At 26.3% G+C, this 26,385-nt stretch overlaps 1 protein-coding gene across 3 annotated transcripts in view; it reads right to left on the reverse strand.

The window, feature by feature from the left end:
- Window positions 1-1,583: 1,583 nt before the first annotated feature.
- The window catches only part of LOC142333791 (calcitonin gene-related peptide type 1 receptor-like), a 980,405-nt gene continuing 955,603 nt past the window's right edge, over window positions 1,584-26,385 (reverse strand). For all 3 annotated transcript variants that reach the window (XM_075381308.1, XM_075381307.1, XM_075381306.1), the window contains exon 12: window positions 1,584-4,587. In XM_075381308.1, the coding sequence (XP_075237423.1) occupies window positions 4,540-4,587 (48 nt within the window). In that variant the 3' untranslated portion in view covers window positions 1,584-4,539. The remainder of the gene's footprint in view (window positions 4,588-26,385) is intronic.

The following is a 26,385-nucleotide window of genomic DNA, read 5'->3' on the forward strand; positions in this document are numbered from 1 at the left end:
TTTCCAAGAAAAAAATTTGTTCTACTATTTATTTGTTATGTTTATTATTCTAAATCAGACAAAACTGTATCTTTCTATCAGTCTTTGTTTTAAATAGGTTTATATATTTTTATAATGTGTAATCCATCAAACTGATTTGATGGTTCAAATCAGAAACTGATTTGAACCAGAAATTAAACCTGGTTCAAAAAGCACAAACTGCACAAGTGTAAAGTCACAAAACAAGCCTTAAGTTATAAATTATATGAAAGTAATTATAATTCAGGTCCTTGGGAAAGAATGTATAATTCATTTTGTTCAACTGAATAATTAGAATGTTTCTGTAACAACTTTAAAATAAAGTAAAAAAAAAATATTAAATAAAGCTTTATGAAACGAGCAAATATATATTTTATAAACTAAATCACAAAAGTTACAACTCTAGATGCATTCCAACTTTAAAGTGGTAACTCTAAGTAATATTAGGATACAATGGATAATCACTAAAACAGTTAATATATTTAAAAAATAAAAAATCATACAAAAATAAATATTGAAAACTAGATACAACATGAAAAAACAATCTGTAGATAACTTGTGTTACTGTTGTTTAATATCAGATACACCTAGGGAAGGATAATGGAAAAAATTACTTTAAATTACGTTATTTTTCATATTAACTGGCTAATAAAGATGATTTTATTGTGAAAAAAGTCTATATCGATGATTATTTTATGCCTATTTTGTTTCTGTTAATATTTTTGACTATACAACTTTTTTTCTGCTTTCATTGATCATTATTTTTGAATGGGTGAATAAACACACACACACACATACACACACACAAATAAGATATTAAAACAATTAAAAGTTAAGAGAAAAAAACTTTAAAATGATTGACTCAAATAAGGGCTTGTGTTTGGGGATTTGCAGATTTATTTCAGCGATATAAAATTTGTAGTGATCAAGAAAGTTTACAATTTGAACAATTAAAATTGTAAGTAAACATTTACAACTTATACATTATTATTAATAAATAATTGTTATATTTAACAAAAAATCATTTTTTGAAAAATTTTTAATTTTGCTAATGTTAGCAAACGTGTAATTTTTAATTTTGATTAAGTGAATTTATCTGTCCCTTCCTCTAAAATTTATTCACAAACAATCTTTAATAATATCTACATACTGGAGTTGAAAACTTAACATTTTACTCTTAATTTCATTAAGCCAAAAAAAAGAAAAAACAGCAGTCAACTTAAAATAAAATTTAAAGTTCGGTAGTGGTTTACTAACATAATTGTTTTCTAAATATTAGGATAAATCCATTGATGTAATTCCTGTGTGAATTATTTTCATGAATAAAATATAAATAGCTTAAGTAACTAGTTATTTAAAAATGTTTTAAACAGAATGAAACAGAATGTTATTTTAATATTTATTATCTGTGTAAAAAAGATATTATCTTTAATTGGGGTAACTATTTTAGTACCTTTTATAAATAACTTGGAGGACAAAGAAGAAATAAATCATTAACTTCCTATTTGTTCTTGTTCAAAAGTTGGAAATAAAAAAAACTGTTTCATCTTTATTATTTATTTCATCTTTACAGTAAGTTATTAATCTTTTTTTAATGGCATAAAGATGTAGCAAGATTTAAAATTTTCAGGTATTTCTTTGATAAATTTTTTACGTTAAAGTAAGGACAATACAGCCTCTTTGCTTCTTCAGAAAATAGAACTTGTTCTATTTGATATTTAGAGAAGTCCTTGCCAACTTTTTTTTGTCAAAATTCTTAGTATTTTTTCAGTTGACAATTGATTTGTATATATGATGTATAACTCAAATTATTAGATACCTCCGAGTCATTCAGCTATAATATTTTAAGTAATAAACATTAAACTGTGCTCTTTCTTGCACTATCAATAAGGTTAGCCAAAAACACATTATTTGTGGGTGTTTATTGTATGAATTCATATTTCTAATATATTACAGATGAAAGATTTAATTGCATTCGGAGAAGATGCGGTAAAGAAATGAATAAACGGCTGAAAATTAGTCTCAAAATTTTTCTTGAGGTGATTAGAGCCTTGAGGATACATCCTGATCTGGAAGACATCTTTCCTTAAATGATGAGTATTTGAGGGCTATAATAAAGATAAATTTGAAATCAATTTGCAGAGAACTTGTTAGTCCATTTTATGTTAATGAAGAAACCGCAAGACCACATCTTTATTCATTACTAAAGAGGTGGAATTAATTGGATGGACTCCCAACAGTTTTACACCTGAGAACAAGCTACAACAGCTCAATATGCATTTTTCATCTTATTCAGTCAAAAACCAAACCTTTATTTGACCTAATAATATTAACTACTATAAGAAATTGAACAAGTGATCATCAAATGATTACCTTCAAATCATTCTTTGCCGCAAATAATTAATCCAAGAAAAATTTTGCTATGTGTTCATTGGATTTCCATAGGCATCATTCATATCAGAAGTTTACAGGAGTGGGAAACTTATTACTGCCAACATGTGCTGTTATCAGTTGGAAAGAATTCACTGAAATTTAGCAAAAAAAATATAGCCAGTACTGGTAAAAATGTGAAGTAGTTATGTTTCTTCAGGGTAACCGTTGACCCCCATGTGGTAAAGAGTTCATAACAAAAGAGTGGAACTTGAATAGGAGATTTTTCCAGACCTCTCATCAGCAGAATTTCATTTGTTCCTGGGTCTGGATAACCACATAACGAACAAGCAATTCAATGAAAAAAATTTGTGAGAAGAGGTCTCAAGATTTTTTCTGTGATAGAAAAAAATCTTGATTAATAATAGTTTCAGCATGACGTCTGTAGGTATATATGTATGTTTGAATGTATCTCGCATAATTCAAAAACGATTAGACGTAGGATAATTGAAATTTTGGATTTAGGACTGTTGTAAAATCTAGTTGTGCACCTATCTTTTTGATTGCATTCGAAATTAAAATTTAAATTTTAATTAATGAAATATTTTGAACTTAAAGGGTAGGCACATTGGTTCAAATCAGACTTATCTCCTTTTGTTTTTTTTCTAACTTTTCTTTTTTTAATTTAAATATATTTATTTAATAATTATTTAACAATTTTTATAAAAACGATATTTGTAACTTAATAAACCATGGAAGAAAGTTGTAGAACATGAAGGTTCATATTCTGATGATTAAATTTATTTTTAAAAAAATATGGTTTTTAATTTTTTTACATGAAAAACAACAAAAATGTTTCTGGATACCAGATATTACTTAAGGTATCTATTTGGTCTTTAAAAAATGTTGTTAGAAGCTGTTGGTTCCTTTTGTAAAAAAAATTTAAGAAAATTATAAATATAGTATAAATGTCATTCATTTATTCATAGTGTTCTGCCATTAGGGCGGGTCCTGTCATGGCTGCTGCTCTCCATCTTATTCTACTCTTTGCTAACCTCTTTGTTACAGCATATTTTTCCTTACCCATAATCCCATCCATTATTTGAAATTTCTTCCTTCTCATTCCTTTCCTTCCATTCACACCTTCTATCCCATCAACTAATTTTTAGTTTTTATTAACTAAGCATGTGAAATACATAAAGAATTGTTTATAAGATCAATCTTTCTATTCCTATTAAGGGATATTTTTGGGCCACCTTGAAACTGATTGATATGACTATCAAGGATTCCATAGAAACCTACAATGTCACATTGAATAAAATACAAAATTAAAGTATGAAAACTTTTTAGGTTTAATTTCTAATATATTATTCAACCTCTTGTGATTTCCTCATTTGATTACAAAGATAATTTGCCCTGGTTAATTTACCATCCATAAATATTTAGTATATTTGATCTTTTTTACGTCACAAATTATTTTTATATGGCAAAGACTGATGTTTAAGATAATAAAAAATCTGTTTTTTATTTTTAAAAATCCTCAAATTTATCCTTTTCTTATAAAGTTACTTTTTCTATCCGTTTCTTAACAAGTTTCATATAAAAATTTCTAAAAAAGTTATTCAAGATTTTTGCAATTTAATCAAGGGTATATGAGAAATCAGCATTTTTTTATTTTTAATTAACCCACTAGATCTAGTGCTAGTCTAATGGTAACATCAATGTCACAAATTAGCTGTTGAATAGGTAATTTTTGAAATCAAATGTTTGACTTCGTAGTAAAGCTAAGTTACTTTTACAACAATTTGACAACTAGAAAGTAGTTAACAGTGTTCTTTGGTGGTCAGGATACAATTAACCATAAACTCCAGAATGTTCACCTATATCAGTACAAGAATAATAGAAAAAAAAATTAAATAACTAAAATTTTTGTAATAGTTAATTCTTTAAAAATAATTTCTAAATATTTATTGTTCACATTAGAACTAATTTTTGGTTGTTAGTTACACTTTTCCAATATTATTCTACCGCCATTTCTAGTAATAGTAATAATAATAATTATAATAATAACAATAGTAACAGTAATAATAATAATAATAATAACAGTGATAATATTTCATATTTTTATATGTTTTGTTGTTTGATGTTAGATTAGACGTTATCTTCACCTTTTGTTGGTCCAACTGTTGATCTTACAAACTGTAAAAAAAAAAAAATATATTATGATAAAAGTTTAATGCTATCCTTTTTTCACATCTTCAATATGGCAAAGAATTATAGATGATAAAAGTACAAATTGTTTATTTAATAACAAATACTTAAAACTAACATTATAATCTATGTATAAAGACAAATGAATTCAAAGCATTTTATGGATGACTTTGTACAATATACATATATAAAAATTCACATTTTATTTTTTAAATATCTGGAAATATACTTTCTGAAAATATTTTTAAGACTATAAATCAATTTTTCTTTTCTATAGAGGTCAGCAAGTAAACAAGTATTTAGAAAGTGAGTTGTAATTTAGATTATTATTATTATTATTATACATATATATATATATATATATATATGTATAATATTAATCTATACATATATATATATATACATATATACATATACGTATATAAAATCTAACAATGTGGTCTGGTGCAAACTTTTGCCAATTCAGTCCAATGTAGTTGATAACATCATCAATCCAAGCATTTGGTCTTTTTCGCAGGCATTTAACATCTATTGGTCTATATTAAACGGCTAATTTAGTCTTTTGCCATCAATTCTTCTCGCTAAGTGGCCTGCCCGCCGCCATTTTAATTTTTAACTTTCATGATGTCCATGTACTTTCTTTACTCTGATCTATTTACAGGTCTTCCTATTCCGTTTGGTAACTCTAAGCATACATCATTCCATATTCCTTTATGCTACTTGCAGCTTCTGTAATAATTGAACTATTAAAATCAAAATTTTACCTCCAAAGGTAAGGACTGGCAGAATATATTGATCGAAAACTTTCTTTTTAAGGTAAAAGGGGAGTTTGCTCTTGAAAACAATGCTAATTCTCCCAAGTGCCTGCCATCCTAACTTAACTCGTCATTCAATTTCTTTGATTATATCACCCTCAGTTGACATCCATTGGCCAAGATATATGTAATGATCTACCTATTCGAGTTCTTCTCCAAACTCCAGAGAAATCTTTACACTAATTACATATATATATATATATATATATATATATATACACATATATGTGTGTATATATGTATATATATATTTTATATTTTTATTTCTATTTCAGAAATAAACATAATTTATTCATACTCCAGTTATTTTAAAATGCATTCTTTAGAAAATTCAACATTCCTAGAAACAAAAGATTCCCTTTTCCACTTAATTTCAAGAAACAAGATTACATCAAGTTTGAGAGAATTTTTTTTTTTACTTGATGATTTAATTCCCGAAAGAATGCTTGAATGTGGGAATATGGAAATTGAATTTTCTAGTATGAAAAATGCCATGACTTATTGGGGGATTCAAAAATGGGACCCTCTAATGAAAGGTCAAGATGCTAACACTCTACCATGGAGATTAACAAAATTTACCAATTTTCCTTTTATTTCTTCTCTATTTTACTTGTTTATTCATACTTTAAATTGATTGCTTTTTAGTTATTATTTATTTGTTTTTTTTTTAAACAAATCCCTATTTTTACTTTCTTGTACGAAGTAAAGGAAGTATTGTGATTGCGAAACATTGCAGTTTTCATATTTCATCATTATTATCCACTTGACCACCCCTGAATCCATACTGACTAGTTTCAGCATGATGTCTGTAGGTACATATGTATGTTTGAATGTATCTCGTGTAATTCAAAAACAATTAGATGTAGGACGTTGAAATTTTGGATTTAGGACTGTTGTAAATCTAGTTGTGCACCTCCCTTTTTGATCGCATTAAAATTTTAATTAATGAAATATTTTGATCTTAAGGATAGGCACATCAGTTCAAATCAGACTTATCTCCTTTTGTTTTTTTATTTTTTTTTCCTAAGTTTTCTTTTTTTTTAATTTAAATATATTGATTTAATAATTATTAACTGGTGATTGTAAAAAAAATGTACAATAAATAATAATTCAATGATAATAAAAAAAAAATGAAAAAAATTATTAGTGAAATAAAATTTTATATTCTTTGCAAAATGTGTAAATGTATTTTAATAGGCATTATATAAATATGTAATAGATTTGGTGAAATATCTGATTATTTAATATTAATTGAAAATTATAATTTAGAATCATATTATTTTTGGATTTTCCATTTTAATTTCTGTTTAATTTTATTTAGTTATTCTGGAATTTCTATTTAATTTTATCTATATTAAAGTTAACTACAGAGAGACTGAAAAATAGACCCTCACAAGAATACACTGAGGCATACTTGCCCAATCTTTAATAAATTGCAGAAACTTTTTATCTTTTAGTTCATTACTCTTCTGATATTGTCGGACAATATTTTCCCTAAGTTGGAGTTGATCATAATTTTGTTTATTTGTTTTTTGTTGCCAATCATTTAATCGCTCCTTGGTTTAATATAATTCTTTTGATCTTAATTTGTGTTCATGTTCTATAGTTTTCAAATTTTCTCTCTATATTTGTAATCCTCTCTTAACTTTTTATTCTTCCCTTGTTCTTAACATCTTCTTCTCCTTAATATTCATCTTGTCATTTTTTGAGATATATTTCTACATGTTATCTTTCTGTTTCCTGTATGAATGATTTTTTTCATTTTTGATTATTCACCAAATAATCCAATAATAAAACCTGAATATTTTACGCTATTAGTTCAAAATTAACATTTGTAATTGGTTTACAGGAGTTCACTAAACGGAATAATTTAATTATTATGAACTTTTGTTTATACGATACACCAGAAATCTAAAACTTTCAATCAGTAACTCATGAAGATATGAATAATACTGATCTAATTATACGAGTAATAAACAGACTTTTACTCTATCCTAATATTTCATGTAAGATTGTTGAATTAATAATTGTATAAATATTTTTTATTAATAAAAACTAATACTTCAGCAATTGTGTGACTGTCCACTTTATTAAAGAATTGGAGGATCGTATCTAACTTTCAAATGAAATAAGTTCAAGTGAAGTGCAGAAAAAATGTGTGTACGTAATTTAATAGGCGAACAATGAACTCATGTGGTGTCCACATCAGATTTTTCATTATCTAATTTTGTTTAAGAAAAGTTTAAGTAGTTGGTTATTTTTTTAAAATATTTTTTTTAAAATGTAGTATTATTCTAGGTTAACGATTCAACTCTGTTGGTTTAATTGTTACACAAGATATATAATATTATAAATAGAAATAAATATATTAATAATTAGAGTAGTATAATTTTTTAAATAAAAATAAATAAGATCTATTTTCTTTTTAAGGGACAAACAAACAGGAATACTGGTTTTTTAGTCTGCTGCTCAAGAATAACATTTCAGCACCACGCAGCAAGTACATAAAATTTAATATAAAAAGAAAACAGGTAGATAATGTTGTTATATATGCAGAGAAGTTAATTTTTTTGATATCTAACAAAAGAAAAAGACATTGTAAAGAGACTCCACAAAAAAAATCATAGTGTTGCCGTCACTTGATGTGCAAGAAATCTTAAATATAAATGAATGTTTTTTTGTTTGTCCTCTGTGCATTCCTGTACCATTCATTCGATTGCGATGAAATTTTGGTAGGTTGTGCACACGCCCGTAAAGGTTTCTGAATTAGTTTGAACCCGCTAGGTGTGTTGGGGTCAAGATATTTCAAAAAATTGTACTTATGGTCCAATCGGGCTCATATTCAGAATATGTGTTACTTACATGGAAAGAAATATTTTTGTTAAAATGGAAAAAGGAATATAGAAAAATAGGGGAAAAGGGAAGAAATGAAGAAGGGAAAAGTAAAAAAAGGAAAAATAGAAAATGCAGAAAAGGGAAGATGGAAAAAGGAGAAAGCTTAAATTTTGTAAAGTTTTGTAATGTTCAGTTTTTTATTGTTTTATCAAACTTTCATTTGAGTTCATTTAATCTCAAGTTAATATATATTCAAATCTATCAATGGCGAACCACTGCCAGGAGCTAGTAAAATATAAAAATAAATTAGAGGAAAGAACACAAGTATAATTATAATTATTTTTTAAGTAAAAAAAAAGTACTGTAAATATACATCATAGTAATGATGGTAAACTGTATCTTTCAACTGATTGTTCTGAAATTTCTCCTAGAATTTGAAGGTTGAAAAGTAAGGATAAAATATTAACCTGACCACGACCATATTTGATCAATAATTTTCTGTTTATTTTTAATAAACAATATTAAATATCGTTTCACTGTATGATATTAGCAATTATTTTAGTATAATAACCACAGCATTAGTACTATTAAAAATATTAATAATAAAATAAAAATGTATATCTTTATCCAATCAAAGATTTCGCCTAAATCATATATCTATATGATATTATTTTTTAATTCATTCCCTACTCTTTAAAATAATATTATGATTTTGAAGGTATACATCCATCAACAATTACTTTTCAAATACTAATACTAATAAAAAAAATTATATCACGTCAAATATTAAAAAATAAAAACTAATTCATAAAATAGCCATTATAACATTAACAAAATTCTTTTAGTTAATAAAATAATACTTATCGTACTTGTTATAATCAATGTAACAGTATTATAAGCTTTCTTATCCCTTCTCTGATACTTTAAACAAACAAAACAACCCTCTTACAGACTATGAGTTAACTTAATGAAGTTAATGAATTCAAAGTCAGACTATAGGGAGATGTTTTGTTTGTTTAAATTAACTAAGAAGAGAGAGGGACATTTATTATACTGGTCTATATCGATTATAATAAATACTGATAAATCATTCTCTTACCTGGAAGGACTTAAAACTCAGTATTGTTTACGGAAAAGGTAACTAATGATACTGATACTTACAAAAATTTATTCATCTTAAAGAGAATGAATTAAAATAAAGGTAAAAACATATTTTTAACATTTAACATGAATTCATTGATTTAATTCAAATTAAATAACAAAACAGTAGAATTCACAAAAATGTGTAACAAAATATACACTGTATATATATTAAGTCCGTATTACTTGTATAAAACACTAAACAACTGTATAAAATACTAGATAATTGGGAAGATTCCAAACATTATCAAGAATATTGAGCATCTCATGTCAGATATACTAAGAGAATTAAGAATGAAGTGATTTCCTATCACTTTCTTTACTTAGCTTAAGATAGTGTTGTTATCACTGTTGTACATTAACATGTAAAATGGAGTGGCTACTATAACCTATGAAAGACATCTGCACTATGATCTCTGCAGTTAATAGCTGCAAGTTACGAATTAATTATTCAAACAAATTTAATTATTTTCAGATAAAGCAGTTGTGATTAGTGCTTCGTGAATATCTTAATAAATATTAGAAAAGATTGACTGAAATAAAAATAAGTAAATATTCCCCTAACTATAGTAAATAATAAACTATATTTTATTTTATTTCCTTATTAGGCAGAGGGAAAATATATAATGCATTCTTTCTTAAAAGAAGCATAACAATACCTATGAACCAGCCAACATCAGTGATTGAATAAAGGCAGCAGATCAACAAACAGTTTTGCTGGGGAATTCTAATAGACTGGAAATTGGCATAGCCTCATGATTGTATAGAAAATAATTACATTCCCTCTTCATCAATAACATGCCCTTATAGTTATCATTATTTTAAGATTGAAATGAATTTTGGTGGCAAGTGAAAAGTGTCAAGTTCATCTATGATTTAAATCATTCTGGTTAAAAGATACAATCACTCTGTTATATAGGTTGGCTAGCTTTTACACATTACCTCCCATTCATCAGGGAAAATCTTTCAAAAATAAGTGAAAAATTTTCATTAAAGAATATTTTAAATTTACAAGCTAATCTCATTGGGCAGCTTATTGTATTTTCTTTCAATATATAATTTTCATACAGTCAGTTAGGTTAGGTTATAATCATCACAAATTATCTAACATAATAGCTGTTTTATGTCTGGAGGTTAAATAAAATCCAGTAAAAGTTATATAATAATAACTAACAAAAGTATGAAAATGTTTGTTTATCCTAGAATTTCAATCATCGGGTTCAATTAAGAGTACTGTTTTTAAAATGATCAACCTGAGATGAACAAGAACAAACTAAAAAGTTGTTATGAAACTTATATACAATCAGAAGGTGTATAACTTTGATATCAGATATGTAGAAAACAATCTAATTAACAAGTAGTTAACTTTTATTAGGGGTTATCTATTAAGTGACGGTCTTGATTAATTGTTTATACATTAGATGGATTCTTCTGTATGCCACCCAAAGTATGGACAAAGTTACTCCTACAGGAAATCTAATTCTCAAATCAGATAGCTAGCTCTTTAATTCACAGACATTTTGTAGAAATACACTGTTTGTTTAAGATGATGTAGATAAAACTATGGATTAGTAATGTACTGTTCTGATATGGGTAAAAGTGACCTGATGGAGTATGGGTGAGCTGGTCATCTTTGGAAAGTTTATTATATACTCTGGTTCCTTCATGACTAGATTCTTTTTTCTCATCAGCCACCCTGTTTTCTTGTCCTTAATCCCTTCTTCCCCATTTTTGGTAATATGAGTGTATGAATTTATTATTTGATTCTAAAAATACTGGATCCTTGAGATCCAGGAATCCTTGCTGTAGTTTAGTAGAAAACGAGCTGGCTGTAAAATGACTCCAGAACTCTTGTTTTCTGTCCAGTAGCTAGACAACAAGCTTAATGACTGAAGTATTTATTGAATAAAATAAAACTTCTGAATTACTCCTAAAATACCAAAGATGTAATAAATTATTGAAAATGACAAGAAATAGAAATTACCAAATTCAGCATGTTTTAATCCATTACCACACCAAGGGTATTAAAATGCAATCTTAATCTTTTTCTTCTATGACAAAATTTAGTTATAGAAAAGATCCCTTTGTGCTGTTCACCATAGGGATGGCTATTTATTGGTGATTGTTGTATATCAGGTATGCTGTACATATCTGATAAAATAAACTAGGATTACGAGATGAAAAAAGCAACAATTCAACAAACATTGGATTATATTACCCATGTAGAATACTTTCGAACAGAATTACAAGAAAATATCTGTAATACTGATAACAATTTTTATTTCTTAACATTTGATGCATGAAACAAATCTGTTCATTAATTTAAAAAAATGAATCTGAAATCAGAACTTTTCTATTATCTTATGTTTTTGAAAAATTACTAAATTTAAATTTTGAAAATTGTTGATGCACGATTATATATGTATTTATTTTACACGATTACTTTATATTTTGTGCTAAGTAAATATTTTTAACTCTATTAATCTGTAGTTAACCATGAAACAGTAACTTAAGTCATAACAAAGATGAACTGTTCATAAACTGAACTTTTAGGCTTAAGATTGCAAGATTGAAATCCACTTGTGAAAAATCTTCTGCTATCGAAATCGATAAAAAAAAACTTTTTCTCAATTTTTTGCTGAAGAAAATTGATTAATTTACTGTACAATTATCGATGAACATATGTTATATTTAAGGTAAGTTAACAAATCTGAGGAATGGTGCCTTTTCATTGATGCCTCCAAGAATAGCTTAAAAGCAGTGCTGCTTCACAGTAGTAATAAACGTCTTTCTGTCCAATTTGTTATGGAATTAATAGAAAAGAAATGTGTGATGTTATTTAAACTGTTATTGAAAAAGTAAGTTATAAAAGGCATAGTTGGAATGTGAGTAGTTTTAAAAGTAATAGCTCTTTTGCTAGCTGTGATGTTAGGTTATACAAAATATTCTTGTTTTATTTATGAATGGGACAGCTCAACTAGGGATAAGCATTTTTTTTTTTTGTCTTCAGTCATTTGACTGGTTTGATGCAGCTCTCCAAGATTCCCTATCTAGTGCTAGTGGATAAGCATTATGTAGTAAAAAAGTGGAAGAAACGTAAGTGCTTAACTCCTGGTGATAAAAAAACATTATCCATGAGACTAGTTAAACCAGAAAAAATATTTTTACCACCCCTTCATATCAAAGCGGGATTAATAAAAATTCTTGTAAAAGCTATGAAGGACAGTCAAGGATTCTGTACATAAGGCAGAACTTCCCAAAGTAAGTGAAGCAAAGATTAAAGAAGGGAGTTTTGCCTGCTCATTAGGGAATAGATCAGAGATGAACTCTGCGTTGACCAATGTATAACTGAACAATTGGACAGCATTTAAAGACACTTGTGAAGATTTTCTGGGTGTCAATAAATCAAAAAATTACCATGATATTGTTGATAAACTGATAAATTCGTACAGAGCTATGGGATGTAATATGTCACTAAAAGTCCATTTTCTGCAATCGCATCTGGATTTCTTCCTGCCAAACCTTGGTAGTAATTGATGAACACGATGAAAATTTTGGCCAAAATATTTCAGTATTAGAAAACCATAACTAAGGAAAATAGAGTATTAATGTGCTAGCTGATTACTGCTGGGACTTTACTTTGAGATGTATTTGATTCTACCTTCAAAAGGAAAACTACTATCTGCTAAGATATTTTGATGTAAATATATAACATTCCATAATATTCGTTATATTAACTTTTGTAGACCTTTAATAAGCAATTTCTATTAAATTGAGGGTGATATAAACATTCTATTTATAGATCAGTAATCTATAAAAAAAAATATATAGAAAAAGTTTATTTTATACATCAGTAATCGTTGAAACCTAGAAAAAGTATATAAGTTATTTGACTTCAGGTGGAATCTTCCAGAAAATGTAATGAAGTTAATATTAATATGAAAACTTATGACAAAATAGAATAATTAATGATTCAAAACTTTGTCCAGCTTTAGTTGTTTGGGACTCCTACAAACTTACAGAACATAGTATTCCAGGGATGGAATCACAAAATACTTACAGTATTAAAAACCATTTAGGTGTAAAAAAACCATGGAATACAAAAACAATAATGAAACGTTCTTATCTCAATATGTTCTAAATAAATCTTTGCAAAAATTCACTGTTAAATGAATCTAGAAAGTAAATCTTTCAATTACAATTCTTGAATTGAATTCTGGATTAGTATCGATAAGGTATACACTACTCATTAAAACAATACAACCTTTTTTTTTTTAATATAAAATACAGGGAGAGATGTAATAAATGGGAGAGATCTGAATTAGAAATCAACCCAAAAGGTAAAATTTCAAGTAAACGACTCATAGTTGGTACAGAGACTGTACAACTTCTTCCGTGACTTTTGGAAGCTTCATAGAAATTATGTGAAATAAGTATTGCCATTTCAGCTACTTACTACATTAAAATAAAATTGAATATTATTTTACACCATGGAAAGCAAAATAATAAAAATAAAATTATAAATATAATGGAAAGAAAAAAAATTATTGTTAGTAGTATGAATAATTATTATATGTAAAATTTGCCGATCTCTGTGGTGGAGTGGTAGCATGTTGGCCTTTCATCCAGGGGTTTCAGGTTTGAATCCTCGTCAGAGTTATTTCATAGGATACAAAATTCCATTTTCATATCTGACGTACAAGCTTCTCTGTAAGCTTCTGTGGTGAATTAATTCATCAAGAAATTTAATTTAATTTGATTTAATAATTATACACATATAATGATGTAAATAAAGAACACAACTGTAATATAAATATGCTAAATTACAATGGTAAATTGGTCTTAATTCCCAAAGGTATCATGGTATGATGTACGTGTTTAATTATCTCTTTTCTTTAGCTTTCTCAGTTCTTATTATCTATCTCTTCTTCAACTGAGTAGATCCTAAGGGATTTTACTGGTCTACTACCATACTTGTTCTGTATAAAGATTGGGTATATAAGTGTGGTTTTCTTAGGTAAAGTTTCTATCTGTGGGTTTATTTTGTGATTCTCTTTCTTACCATGAAATAATTAGCATGAGAATTATAATACTGAGTAAATATCTGATCTTCATTTAAAATCTATTTGAAAACAAATAAAATAATTAAAATTTGATAAGATTATACATGATCCATGAAATTATGGATCAATGCATCATTTATCCATAAATGATACATGAAATTCTATAAATAAAGGAAATATATATCTAATAACTATAAAAACATGGATTTTAATTAAATCTTATTTTAAAATAAAATTATACCTTAAAAATATTTATTAAATTAATTAATGAGATGCAATGTTGAAAAAATTCTATTGATTTATTGAAATTTTTATGTAATTTATTATATTTTTAAATACTGTTAATTACTAATATGAATTTTTATGAATGAATCACACCTAAATTAATATATCAAATTTTAATAAAATTTGATATAAATTTTATTTATATCAAATAACCGCAGTGGGATGCCAATTATCTGAATGCTGAGTTTCTGGATGTCCAACTATCAAGACTGCTTACATCTATGCTAAACAATTTAAAAAAATTAATACACTAGTTAAAAACTCTAAAATTCTATTCAAATAAAACTTTGCTTTAACAGAAAATTTATTTTTATTAACGTTTTTTGTTTACTGGGGTTTTTTATTTTATTTTTTTCATTCATGTAGCACAAGGTCATCTTATTATCTAGTTCATAATCTGTCCTGTCTGTTGAGATAGTGAAGTGTTTCAAAAAATTCTGGAAGATATTGCTGTTTTTTTATCTATGCAATAAATATTTGTGTTATGTTTGTACTCAATGTTTCAAATATTAATATTATCTCAGTTTCACTTTCATTAATTTATATTTAATTATTTCAAATTGCAAATTCTTTTCTTTTATTTAATATTAAAATAAAGTTTTGGACTTTTTTGCACGTTTTTAAATTAAAAATTTAAATATAAAAATATTTATTTGCATGTTTTAAATTAATTTTTTTCAAACGTTAAGTAACAATCTAAGAATTAAAAATATATTTTTCCTGAAATGCTAATGCAATTTTCTGCCTGAAAAAAACAAAATAAATGGGGGAAGAATTAACTTGGATTAACCTCAGGAGTAACGTAAGTAAATCTAACTAAGTCTCATTTAAACAAATTATAAAATTAACTCCTGATAACTCCTGCATTGGAATAAATAAATTAGGTCAAGGATGAATTACGGTGTAATAATGTCCCTTGAAGAGAAGAGACATTATAAAGAAGCTCATGAATGTTTGTCAATCACTCTGAACTGGTTTTTAAATGACATTTTTTATAAAAAAAAAGTAAGATAGCAAATTTTATTTCTTTCAGATAATTTTTATAATTTCTAACTATTAGATAAGAAAATTTCTATTAATTGGATTATTTGTAACGCATTACTGTATCCATTTTTTATTACATTGTGTGTATGTTATGCAAAAATACAGCACCAAACTGTCCAAACCAAACAAAGAAATTTTTCGTAGATTTTATCTTTTTATTGCACCTCAAATTTTCAGTGAAATCCTCCTGCAGATGTTAAACCACTAAAAATAATCACAAAATTTAAATCGTCATTAAAAAAATGGCTTTTTAAAAGAGGTTTATTCTGAAAGTTTCTTTTCAATAGAAGCTAATTTATCAAAGAATTATATATATTATAAGTATAAATAAGATATATTGTGAATATTCGTAAATAAAGTAATTAATTAAGTATAAGTAAGATTAAGATAAGCATAATAAAGCCAATCTCCATGGCAGGGTGATAGTATCTCAACCTTTCATCTGAAGGGTCCAGCTTTGAATTCCAATCAGTTATGACATTTTTCATACACTAGAAAATTCCATTTCCATATTACATGCACAAGGTTCAAGCTTATGTGTGGATATCATATCATCCAGAAAAAAAGAAATTCAAATACATTAAAATGAATGAAGTAACTAAATACATATCCAGAATTCCAAATCATCATACTACATACCATAAATCATTTTACACCACTATTATTTCTACTTTTTTCTATCTTTCGAAAAGTTGCATAATTATATAATAACATCCAGTGTAAACAGTCAATTATTTATTAATTCCAATTTTCACATTTGCTATGTTATAAAGTTAGTAACTACCATAAAATATTTCTTAGGGAGTACCTAATTCTCAATCTTTTACAATCTAAAAATTATCGTAATATATCAAGAATATGTTAGGTAATTTTCTTTCATTGTTATTGTAATAGTGCTATATATATTACTATACATATATATTTCCATATAACTGTGTATATTTTATTTATGTCTATATAAGTCTGTTTATTTTATTTTAAGTTATCAAGAATAGTTATTAAGTTACAATGTAATTTCATATGAAATATACCGAGAGGGCTAAAAGTCACTACCCATCATAAAGGTTATTATTTGAATACAAAACAAAAACTAATTGAATTCATAGCTAATTCTAACACTTTATTGAAGCTACATTATTATTTATTACATTGTTTCTCAAATTGTGTTCCATCTTCGTCAATACATTTCTGCAGATGACCTGGGATGCTTTAAGCATACTTGTTTGCACAGTCATGTATTGGAATCTATTTCTTCAAAAGTGTTTTAAATAGTATATTTCAAATCCTCAATTCTTTGTGGTTGTATAGCATAGACTTGATCTTTAACAATTCCCCAAAAAAAAATCCACGGGTGTAAGGTCTGGAGATCTGGATGGCATTTCTATTGGCTCTAACCATCCAATAACTTTTCTACCAAAAACTCATCAATGTGGTTTTGCACATCTGTTGGGTAATGAGGATGGGCTCCATCATGTTGAATGTAAAATAAGCTGAAGTTGTCATAGTTCATTTGTAACCCCAGAAATACTAAGGGTTGCCAACATTTCTAGGTGCTTCTCTCCAGTTACTATTCCATTATAAAACTAAAACCTAATTATTCCACGACATTAGACACCACTCCAAATGTTAACACCAGGTTGATTTAGCTACCTCTCAAAAACAATTCTATAGTTCTTCGAATACCAATAGGTACAGTCGTGTCTGTTGATGTGGGCTGTTAATTTGAAAGTTGCCTTATCACTCCAAATTATCTTAGAAAACAACACATTATCATTTAACATTAACTCTTATTTCATTTAACATTGCCTTGTAAAATTGAAGCCTACAACCAGGATCATCTTCCAATAGGCCACGTATGAGACAAGGTATGTAATGTTTAAATTTTGCCTTTAAATAAATTTAGCCTCTAAAATCCTCCAAATGAAGTTCTAGAAATACTCTGTTCGAAAAATAGTCTACTAGAAAACTTTTTAGGGTTCTGGATAATCCCTTGTAAAACTTTAAGCTTAGTTTCATCAATTCATAATGCCCTACCTGACCTGGGGCAGTACACTGCAGAAGCATTTTTCTCAAAAAGGTTTGTGTAAATTTTAGACAGCCTACCAAGTTGATGGAACAGTATTGAAATGATTATTCCACACATATATTATTAAATTATAACCATCTTTTTCAATCAAACAGATGTTTGATTGAATAGCAATGAATTCTGATGTTTGTATCAATAACTGTCTGATAAACAAAATGTGATAATTTAAAATTGAAGGGAAGATCACAAGCAAGAATGGATAGCGACTTCTGGCTTGCTCGGTATATGTACCTTGTAAAAGATGAGAATAAAACTATTATTATTATGTTATTAGTATCTTTTGAATTTTACTGAAATATATTTATTTTTTTATGTTTCTTCTTTTTATTAAGTTTGTAAAAACATTAAACATTAGAATGAGATTTTCTAGTACGTATGATAAACCTTTTTAATTTTTCAATTATTCAGATTTCTAATTATCCGAACTTGGCCTTGCAAAGTTCACTCTGGATAATTGGCATTCCACTGTATATTATTTGATCTGTCAAATAAGCAAGCCGATCTAATATATTATAGAGATTTTTACCCCTCAATTCAGGTTAGGTAGGTAAAAATAAATATGTGGGTAATCAGATGTAATAGACAAAGCTGATTTTCTGGCTAAAAGAGTATTAGGATCAGCCATTTTGTAGAATTTTAGCAGGATATTAACAAAGACTGTAATTTAATCTTTATGAAAATTATTAAATAAATTTTACAGGTTTCTTATTGATAAAAAGAAATGATTTTATTATATTGGGTAAACAAAGACGTAAATTGACAACTTCCCTAACTAGACTTGATATGGTCAGGAACAATGAAAATTATGAGTTACTTTTAAGAAGATGAGTTGTATAGAATGTGCAAATTGTCCAACAATATTAAAAGAATCTGAATTGTAAGATAATCACATAAATAAAACCTATAAATGATAATTTTTAGAGTATTCCTCTTTCAAGTAAAGGTTCAACATTTTACATTAAATTTTTTGAAGAATAGAAGGGTTGGTTAAACCTACAGCAGGTACCTAAACTGCTAGTTTGGGTTTTATTAAAGACAAACCGGGGAATCCTTAAATGTTACTTGGATTCAAAAAAGAGGGCTGCTATTCCATTGAGATCCAACAAAGAAAGAATTGCTTAACTGGGTATAAGAAAATGTAAACCTGTTGCCATAAATAGAACTAGGATGAAGTTAACCTGATTCCATGACATTCAATAATAAGAATCAAGAATAAGGGATAAGGAAAAGGGAAAACAAGGAATAGGATGATCAAGCCAGAGAAAAATTACCTCTGATTCAGGTAGTTTATCATTTATCCTGAATCTAACTATCAAACAGAAGATGTAGATAACAGAATTAGGTAGACAGAAATGAACAAAAAATATTTTAGGTTTAAGTGTGTAACGCTCGATTCATTTTTTTTTTTTTAATTTAAATTTAACCAAATCAAAATGGATACATTTACATTAATGTAATATACAACAGTACTGATAACAAGACTGAATAAAAGTTTTGAAAAGATATTTTAAAATCGTATTTTTACATATTTAAAATTACGTATATTAAGTGTCGCCACTAAGAATGTATATATAAAAATATAACAACAAATTTTATTAACATGAATAAACACTTTTAAAAATTTATCTAAATAAAAACACTGTTATATTGGTATTGTTTAAATATTAACCTTTCAAATATATTTCATTTCTTTTAAAAGGCCTTTTAAAATTGCAAAAATTTTTTTCATATAGACAAGATTTGTTTTTTTTTTAAATTAATGAGTTCTTTATTTAAGAAATATTTTTAAAACTGAAACTCCTCAGAAAATTTGATAGTTAAATAAGTAACAACAGATGACCTTTTGTATAAATACTATTAAAAATGTTTTATTAATTTTAATAAAATTTATTGATATATAATTATAATTTTATATTATAAGCACATTATAATCAATATTATAATATGGAAATCTTGAGTAGATAAATAATTGAGTCTCAAGTCTGGATAATCAAAAATTGGAACTGTTGTTCCAGTTTTAAATTCATTTAATTTGACAAATTGACAGTAATATATTATTGCAATATTATATGTACAATACATTTATATACATGTGTTTAAGTGTACTTTTTAATATAATTGTAATCTACTTATTTATGTAGTAACAACAGGCTTATGCCCTCAACAACAGTAACTAGATGATAAAAGAATTTTGTAGAGCGTGAAAAATGCCATGCCTGACCGGGATTTGAATGCGGGATCTCCGAATGAAAGGCTGAGACTCTACCCACTCTGCCTTGGAGACTGGCATAATAATAACAATAATAATAATAAAAACAATGATCAAAAAAATATGTTTGACATTTGCAAAGTTTAATTTCAAATAAATAGTAAATTATAAACATGAAAGAGGGTGTCCAACTGAGAGGGTTGTGGTTGCGGTTTTGATTAACCACATTTATCACAGCTGCATTTAACAGTTATTTGAGTTGTCCAAAATTACTGATAAAAAATTGAAAGTTTAATTTAGAATGACAATTCAAAACAGTGAAATTGAGGTTGTACAGCTTCAAGAATAAACAAACTATCCTTTTACAAAAAAATAAAAATAAAAATATTACGTAAGCTAAATAAATATCTACAGATAATGAAAATATATTACCATGTTTTAGTTTTATAAATTTTCTATAATTTAAATTATATTCCATTTTTACACAATCGTTTCCCGAGTTATTAATGCTTTAGTTTAATTTTTTCTCTTATTCATAATTTATTTTTTAATTTGATGTACAATTTATGTATTAAATTATAATTATATCCATCAATGTGGCAATGTATTTAATTCATTATTCAATTTTATTGTATTATGTTCGAGATATTAAATTGCACTGTAAATTAATGAATTGAAAGTGACTGGTTCCATGGAAGAAAAGAATTACAGTGTGTTATGGTATCCTGTTGGGTTGGCTTCCGACATATGTTCATATCCAATTTATTATTAGTGAAATTTTTATTAATAGTTATATCTAAAAAATTGATGTTATTGTTAATCTCTTGATTCATAGTTAATTTAATGTTTTCATCTAATGAGTTGAATTCATTAACTATTATAATTTTCTTCATTATTAGTTTTTTGATTAAATATGATTAAAATATCATCCACATATCTTTTATATACTATGATTTGATGTTTATTAATTATCGATGGTAAAATTGTATTTTCAAAACTATTCATAAAAATGTCTGCCAGAATTGCCGAAAGTGGTAAGCCCGTTGGTAATCCCATGGCAAGCCCTTTCTCCTGTTGATAGAATTTATTATTGAATTTAAAATAATTATATTTAAGACAAAATTTTAATAAATCAATTATTTCATATATCAAATTGGTTTTTAATTTCAATTTACGCAAAGTAGTATTAATTATATTTATAGTCATATTTATGCCAATAATTGTATACATATCTTTTATATAATGTGTTAGTATTTTTGTTTATATTGATATTATCAATAATATTTATTAATTCATAGCTCTTTTTTAAATTATATTTATTTTCTAATTCGATATGTTCTTTTAATGTATTAACTTTAACTTTTGATGAATTTTAACAAAATAACGATCAATTGTTTTACCCATTTTATATATATATATATATATATATATATATATATATATATATATATATAAAATTTATTATGTAAGATTATAGTTTTATATATGTTAGTCATAATTATCCTCTTGAAGATGAAAGCGCTTGAGGAAATCAAATTAGAATTTGGTAAGTTGTTTTAAAATCATATATTAGTTATTATATGAAACGGTGCCATGTTCAAAAACTAAGCTATACTTTTATTAATTTTTTTCATAATAAGTTTTCGAAAGAAACATTTAATAGTTAATTACGACATTATATTAATATTATAAAATATTTTAATACGTAATAGGGTTATCAGATCATTGCATACCACGATGGCCACATATTTGGAAGGGGGTTATGTTTATTGTAACAGGAAAGGGAAGACAGAGAGGGTGGTTATTTGTGGGAAGAGTAAAGATAGGGATAGGCGATAAAGTGTAAGAGGGGGAATGCATAATTAATCACTCCAGCTTACATGGAATGTATCCCTCTACAGTCTCATATACACATTGTTGCTTATAAATACATTAAATACAATACTAGGTATGAAAACAACGAACAGTCGGATTAGTCTCTACTTTACGTACACGTACACCGGCAGAAGGGTTTATGGAAAAGGTTATTTGACAATAATGCGATGCGGTTAGTAAATAATTTTATTAACTTAAAAACTTTTATTAAGTTAATCTTTATTAGGTTAACTTTATTTTTCTTCTTGTTTACGTGGAAAATAAATTTAAAATTAATATTGAATGATACACCTACAACGTACTACAAAGTTTTCTTGTAAAGATCTTTTACAACATTTTCAATGAGTTACCTCTGATGTAATTAATGGCACTGTATTAAAAAAAGTTATAAAACCTATTACGTATGTAATTAAAAAATATATTTGATCTGCATTGCACTGGTTCATTTAATTAAAAAAAAATTTTATCTGTGTTTTTTATGTTGTGTAAAAATTACAATTTTTTAAAATATGGTATTACACATAAGAAAATAAGAATGTTTAAGATCTGACAGAAATAATACATACAGAATGATTCACAAAGAATTTAACAAATTTTGTTACGTTACATGTTTTACTGATTAAAATAAAGAAAAAAAATTCATATAAACATAGGTTTGGAAACGTTTCATTAGTGTGTTGACTGGCTATAGATTTTGACTTGATTTCTACGTCTTTACTAAAATTAAGCCAGACTATTATTCTTGGAATCCAAATTAAAGGGTAAATTTAGTGGTTTTACATGAAAATCTGAACTGAAAAATTGAAACTAATAAGTCTTTTTCTGGTGGAAAAAAGAGAATTCAATTCTTTTTAGCTTTGTTCTTTACACCTTCTACTGATCTTCCTACAAATTTTTTAATTAATAAACTGTTTTCTAGAACTTTTTTTAAATTAATGCTAAAAAGGTAACTTTTTAAATTTTAATTAATTATCTTTCTAGAACTTTTCCTGTTACGATATGTCCCAGCCATGCTTTTACATTCTAAATTGTTTTGATTGAGCTTTTATTTTCATTAACATTTTCGCACTTATTTTTCTTCATTACCTTCCTGGTTATTCATTATTTTCATTAGTATGAATAACTATATTAAAGGAAAAAGTATCATGATCATGTAAAAAATGGGGTATCAGGTTTTTAGTAATATTTTAGGGTCTAATTAGTTCATCTATCCCATAACAATATATGTATGTATGTGTGTTGTGCTGTTTTTGGCTTTATATTTCAGGCTTGACTGAACCGATTTTCTTCAAATTTGGCCCAAACATATATCTATTTATAGGTCAGTGATTATTTTTTCAAAGTTCTTTAAAAGGGTGTGAGATATCATTAAAAAACAAATTTCCATTTTCTTCAGAGGTATTTAAAAAAAAAACAAAGCATATTTGTTACCTACATTGCATACATAAATAATCCAAAAAACGTTTTTCTTAAAATCAACCCCCACTTATTAAATTAAGAATTTTTTTGGTTCTTTTGCTCTATCTATCTCTCTTTGGTTAAAATATTTTTCAAAAATTTTTGAAAGTTAATCTTATATAGTATTACCAAGAAATGTCTGAAATTAACAAATTTTTTTTGAAAAGTTTCTTTCTTATTTTAGCCTTTATTGAAGGTGGCGTTCGATTTACAGAAAAATTACTTAAGCTAATTTGTTAGTTTAACGTATATATGAATATTTTTAGAAAAAAAATCTTAAAATTTAACCCTCACCTCTAAAAAATATATAGTCTGTTTTTTTTTTTTTTTTGTTTTTTGGCTCGTAACACGTTTTATTTTTATTATTAGTAGTCGGGGAATTCTTGTAATACTTGGCCATTTTTTTTTTTTTACTTTATCTCTCCATTTTCAAGATCTTCAATACTTCATTTCCTATCTCCAAATAAATGCCTCCAGCCTTTCTTTTGTCTTTTCCTTAATGTTAAATTTTTACATTTTTATAACTTCAAACATAATTTTCACACAAGATTTTTCTTCATTCTTCAACTCTATTTTACTATGTAAATACTGTCTTTTTTCTATTAAATGCTTTCTTAGACATCACGAGTTTCATTTTTTTTTCCTTTTACTTTTGTAATCTGTACTGTTTAACTTGTTCGACTCTTTCTTCTTTGTGTAGACATTTATTGTCTTATTATCTCCTGTTTTCTTTACTTTTGACTTCTTATATACATTTTAATATCATATGCTGTCATAGTGTTTTCTTATTTTGAAAAACATTATCGAGTATTCTGTATATTTCTTCCACGGTGGAGCGGTAGTATCTCTACCTTTCATCCAGAATGTTCTGAGTTTGAATTAACAATCAGATTGACATTTTTTTATATACTATAAAATCCCTCTGTCACAAGTAATTTTAACTGAATGGTTAATTACAGAAATAAAAATCAATATTTTAACTTTTATTTTATCAAACAATATCTATTTGTACTCTTTCTTCAATTATTTTTATTTCTTCAGTTATTATCAGTACTGTAGTTGACAGAGTAAAATAAGATTTATATTTTAATGCTACCATTTGATATTACATTTATTTGTACGTCTGTGACATAGTTATAATGAAATCAGCTTTCCAATCTCTGTGAAATTTTCTATTTGAGTATCGGTGAATATCAACAACTTGATAAAATTTTTTGTTTAAAAGTGGTGACTAACCTAATTTATCTTAATTTAACTTTAAATACTATTAAAAGAATAAATATTCTATTTAAAAAAAAAAATTTCAGCATTATTATACATTATTCTAAAACAAAAAAAAAATATATATATTTATTTTTAAAAATTACCTAAAAAAATAAAATATTTTGTTTAAAGGTTGGTAGATGTATCGTACTGTTTCATTACAGCAAAGGGAACAATATTTTTGTTGCTTTAAGTTATCTGTCCCAGTCTTTTTTTGTGCTGTAACACTTATAAAGCATCTTAGGTACAAGAAACTACAATGAGAATTGCTTTCTCTGAGATTAATTATATTTGTTATATAGTCAGACTCTGTCGTGAACAAAGTGAAGGTAATGTCAACAGCATTTTTGTGGGCTTTACGCTGGTATTCATATGTATTTGACTAATTGAAGAAGGAAATGAGAAACCACTTCATTCCCTAACATATAGGTAGTAAATAACCTTTTTATAACAAGCCAGGTATGAAATGCTTGTTATTCTTTGATTTTTTTTCTGCTTTGTTATTAAGGTTATCTCACTTTTAGGAGTAACTTGTAATATTGTTAGCTTGTTGTTACTTCTACGGCTATGGCATTTAACATACATATATAGAGGTAAAAAGATATATAACCAGTTTTTAAGGTGAATTGGACAATTTTTAAATAACTAAACAATTTTTTTTATTAAAAGTAGATTGTAAAATTCAAAATGAATTATTATAGTAAGGTAATGAATTATGAGTTTATAAAATAAAAAGAAAGACATAAATTAAAATAAAATTATTACTGGTACTTGTTAAGTCATCAACAATCGATTACAAGTGACAATTCTGTTTGGTATTTCATTCTAATCTTCATTTTATTGATCCGGTTTTAGTTTAGAACTCAATTTGTAGAATTCATTACAAAATAAGTGAGATCTGTTGCTCAGAGAAACAGAAACTTATTGTACCAGTTTTAGTTCTAATGAGGTTATACTACAAGTTTAAACTTTTTCTTAAATTTAATCTTAAAACTGTTTTTATAAACTTTATCATAATTATTTATTTGGAATTTTTGATAAAAAAAAATAATCAGTTAATCAACAATAGTTATTTCTATCAAACCAGATAAAAGAATTGTTTTTTTTTTTTCTTTTAATTCGACACAATATATTAGCTAATGGGAAAGGAACATATTATAATTTTTTATCATTTTTAATAAATTATTAAACCATTTAAAAAAATATTCTATCAATTTATTTAAAGAACAAATAAAAGAGTTACAATTGAGCCTTGAAGGAAAGTCGTGCAGTATTCCATACTGCACGACAATAGTCATTTTTGACATGATCACCATTCTTTTCCCTTTAATACCGGTATTCTAGCTATATTTGCTGGGAAAGTAAAAATCTAAATTCTTTGCACCCCATTCAACATGTACATATATATCAAATTATTTTTAATAATACTTTCAATTATGAATAATTTTTATAAATATTTTTGTTTATTTATCATATAAATATTTTTATATTTTAAATAATTAATATAAGATTTATTAAATCTTTTTTTTTCTTTTTTACTTCATGAATTAATTCACCACAAAAGCATTAAAGCTTTTTTTACTAAAGCTAGAAAGAAATTCTTACTAGTATTTGTAAGGAGCTGAATGCTTTGTGGCAGCAAAATAGGACGGTAAGACGAAATATCAGATAATAAGAGGTTTTCGATTAAATTGGTTTTTGATAAAGAGGTTG

Source organism: Lycorma delicatula, chromosome 13 (assembly GCF_047948215.1).
Source record: "Lycorma delicatula isolate Av1 chromosome 13, ASM4794821v1, whole genome shotgun sequence".
Taxonomy (NCBI): Eukaryota; Metazoa; Arthropoda; class Insecta; order Hemiptera; family Fulgoridae; genus Lycorma; species Lycorma delicatula.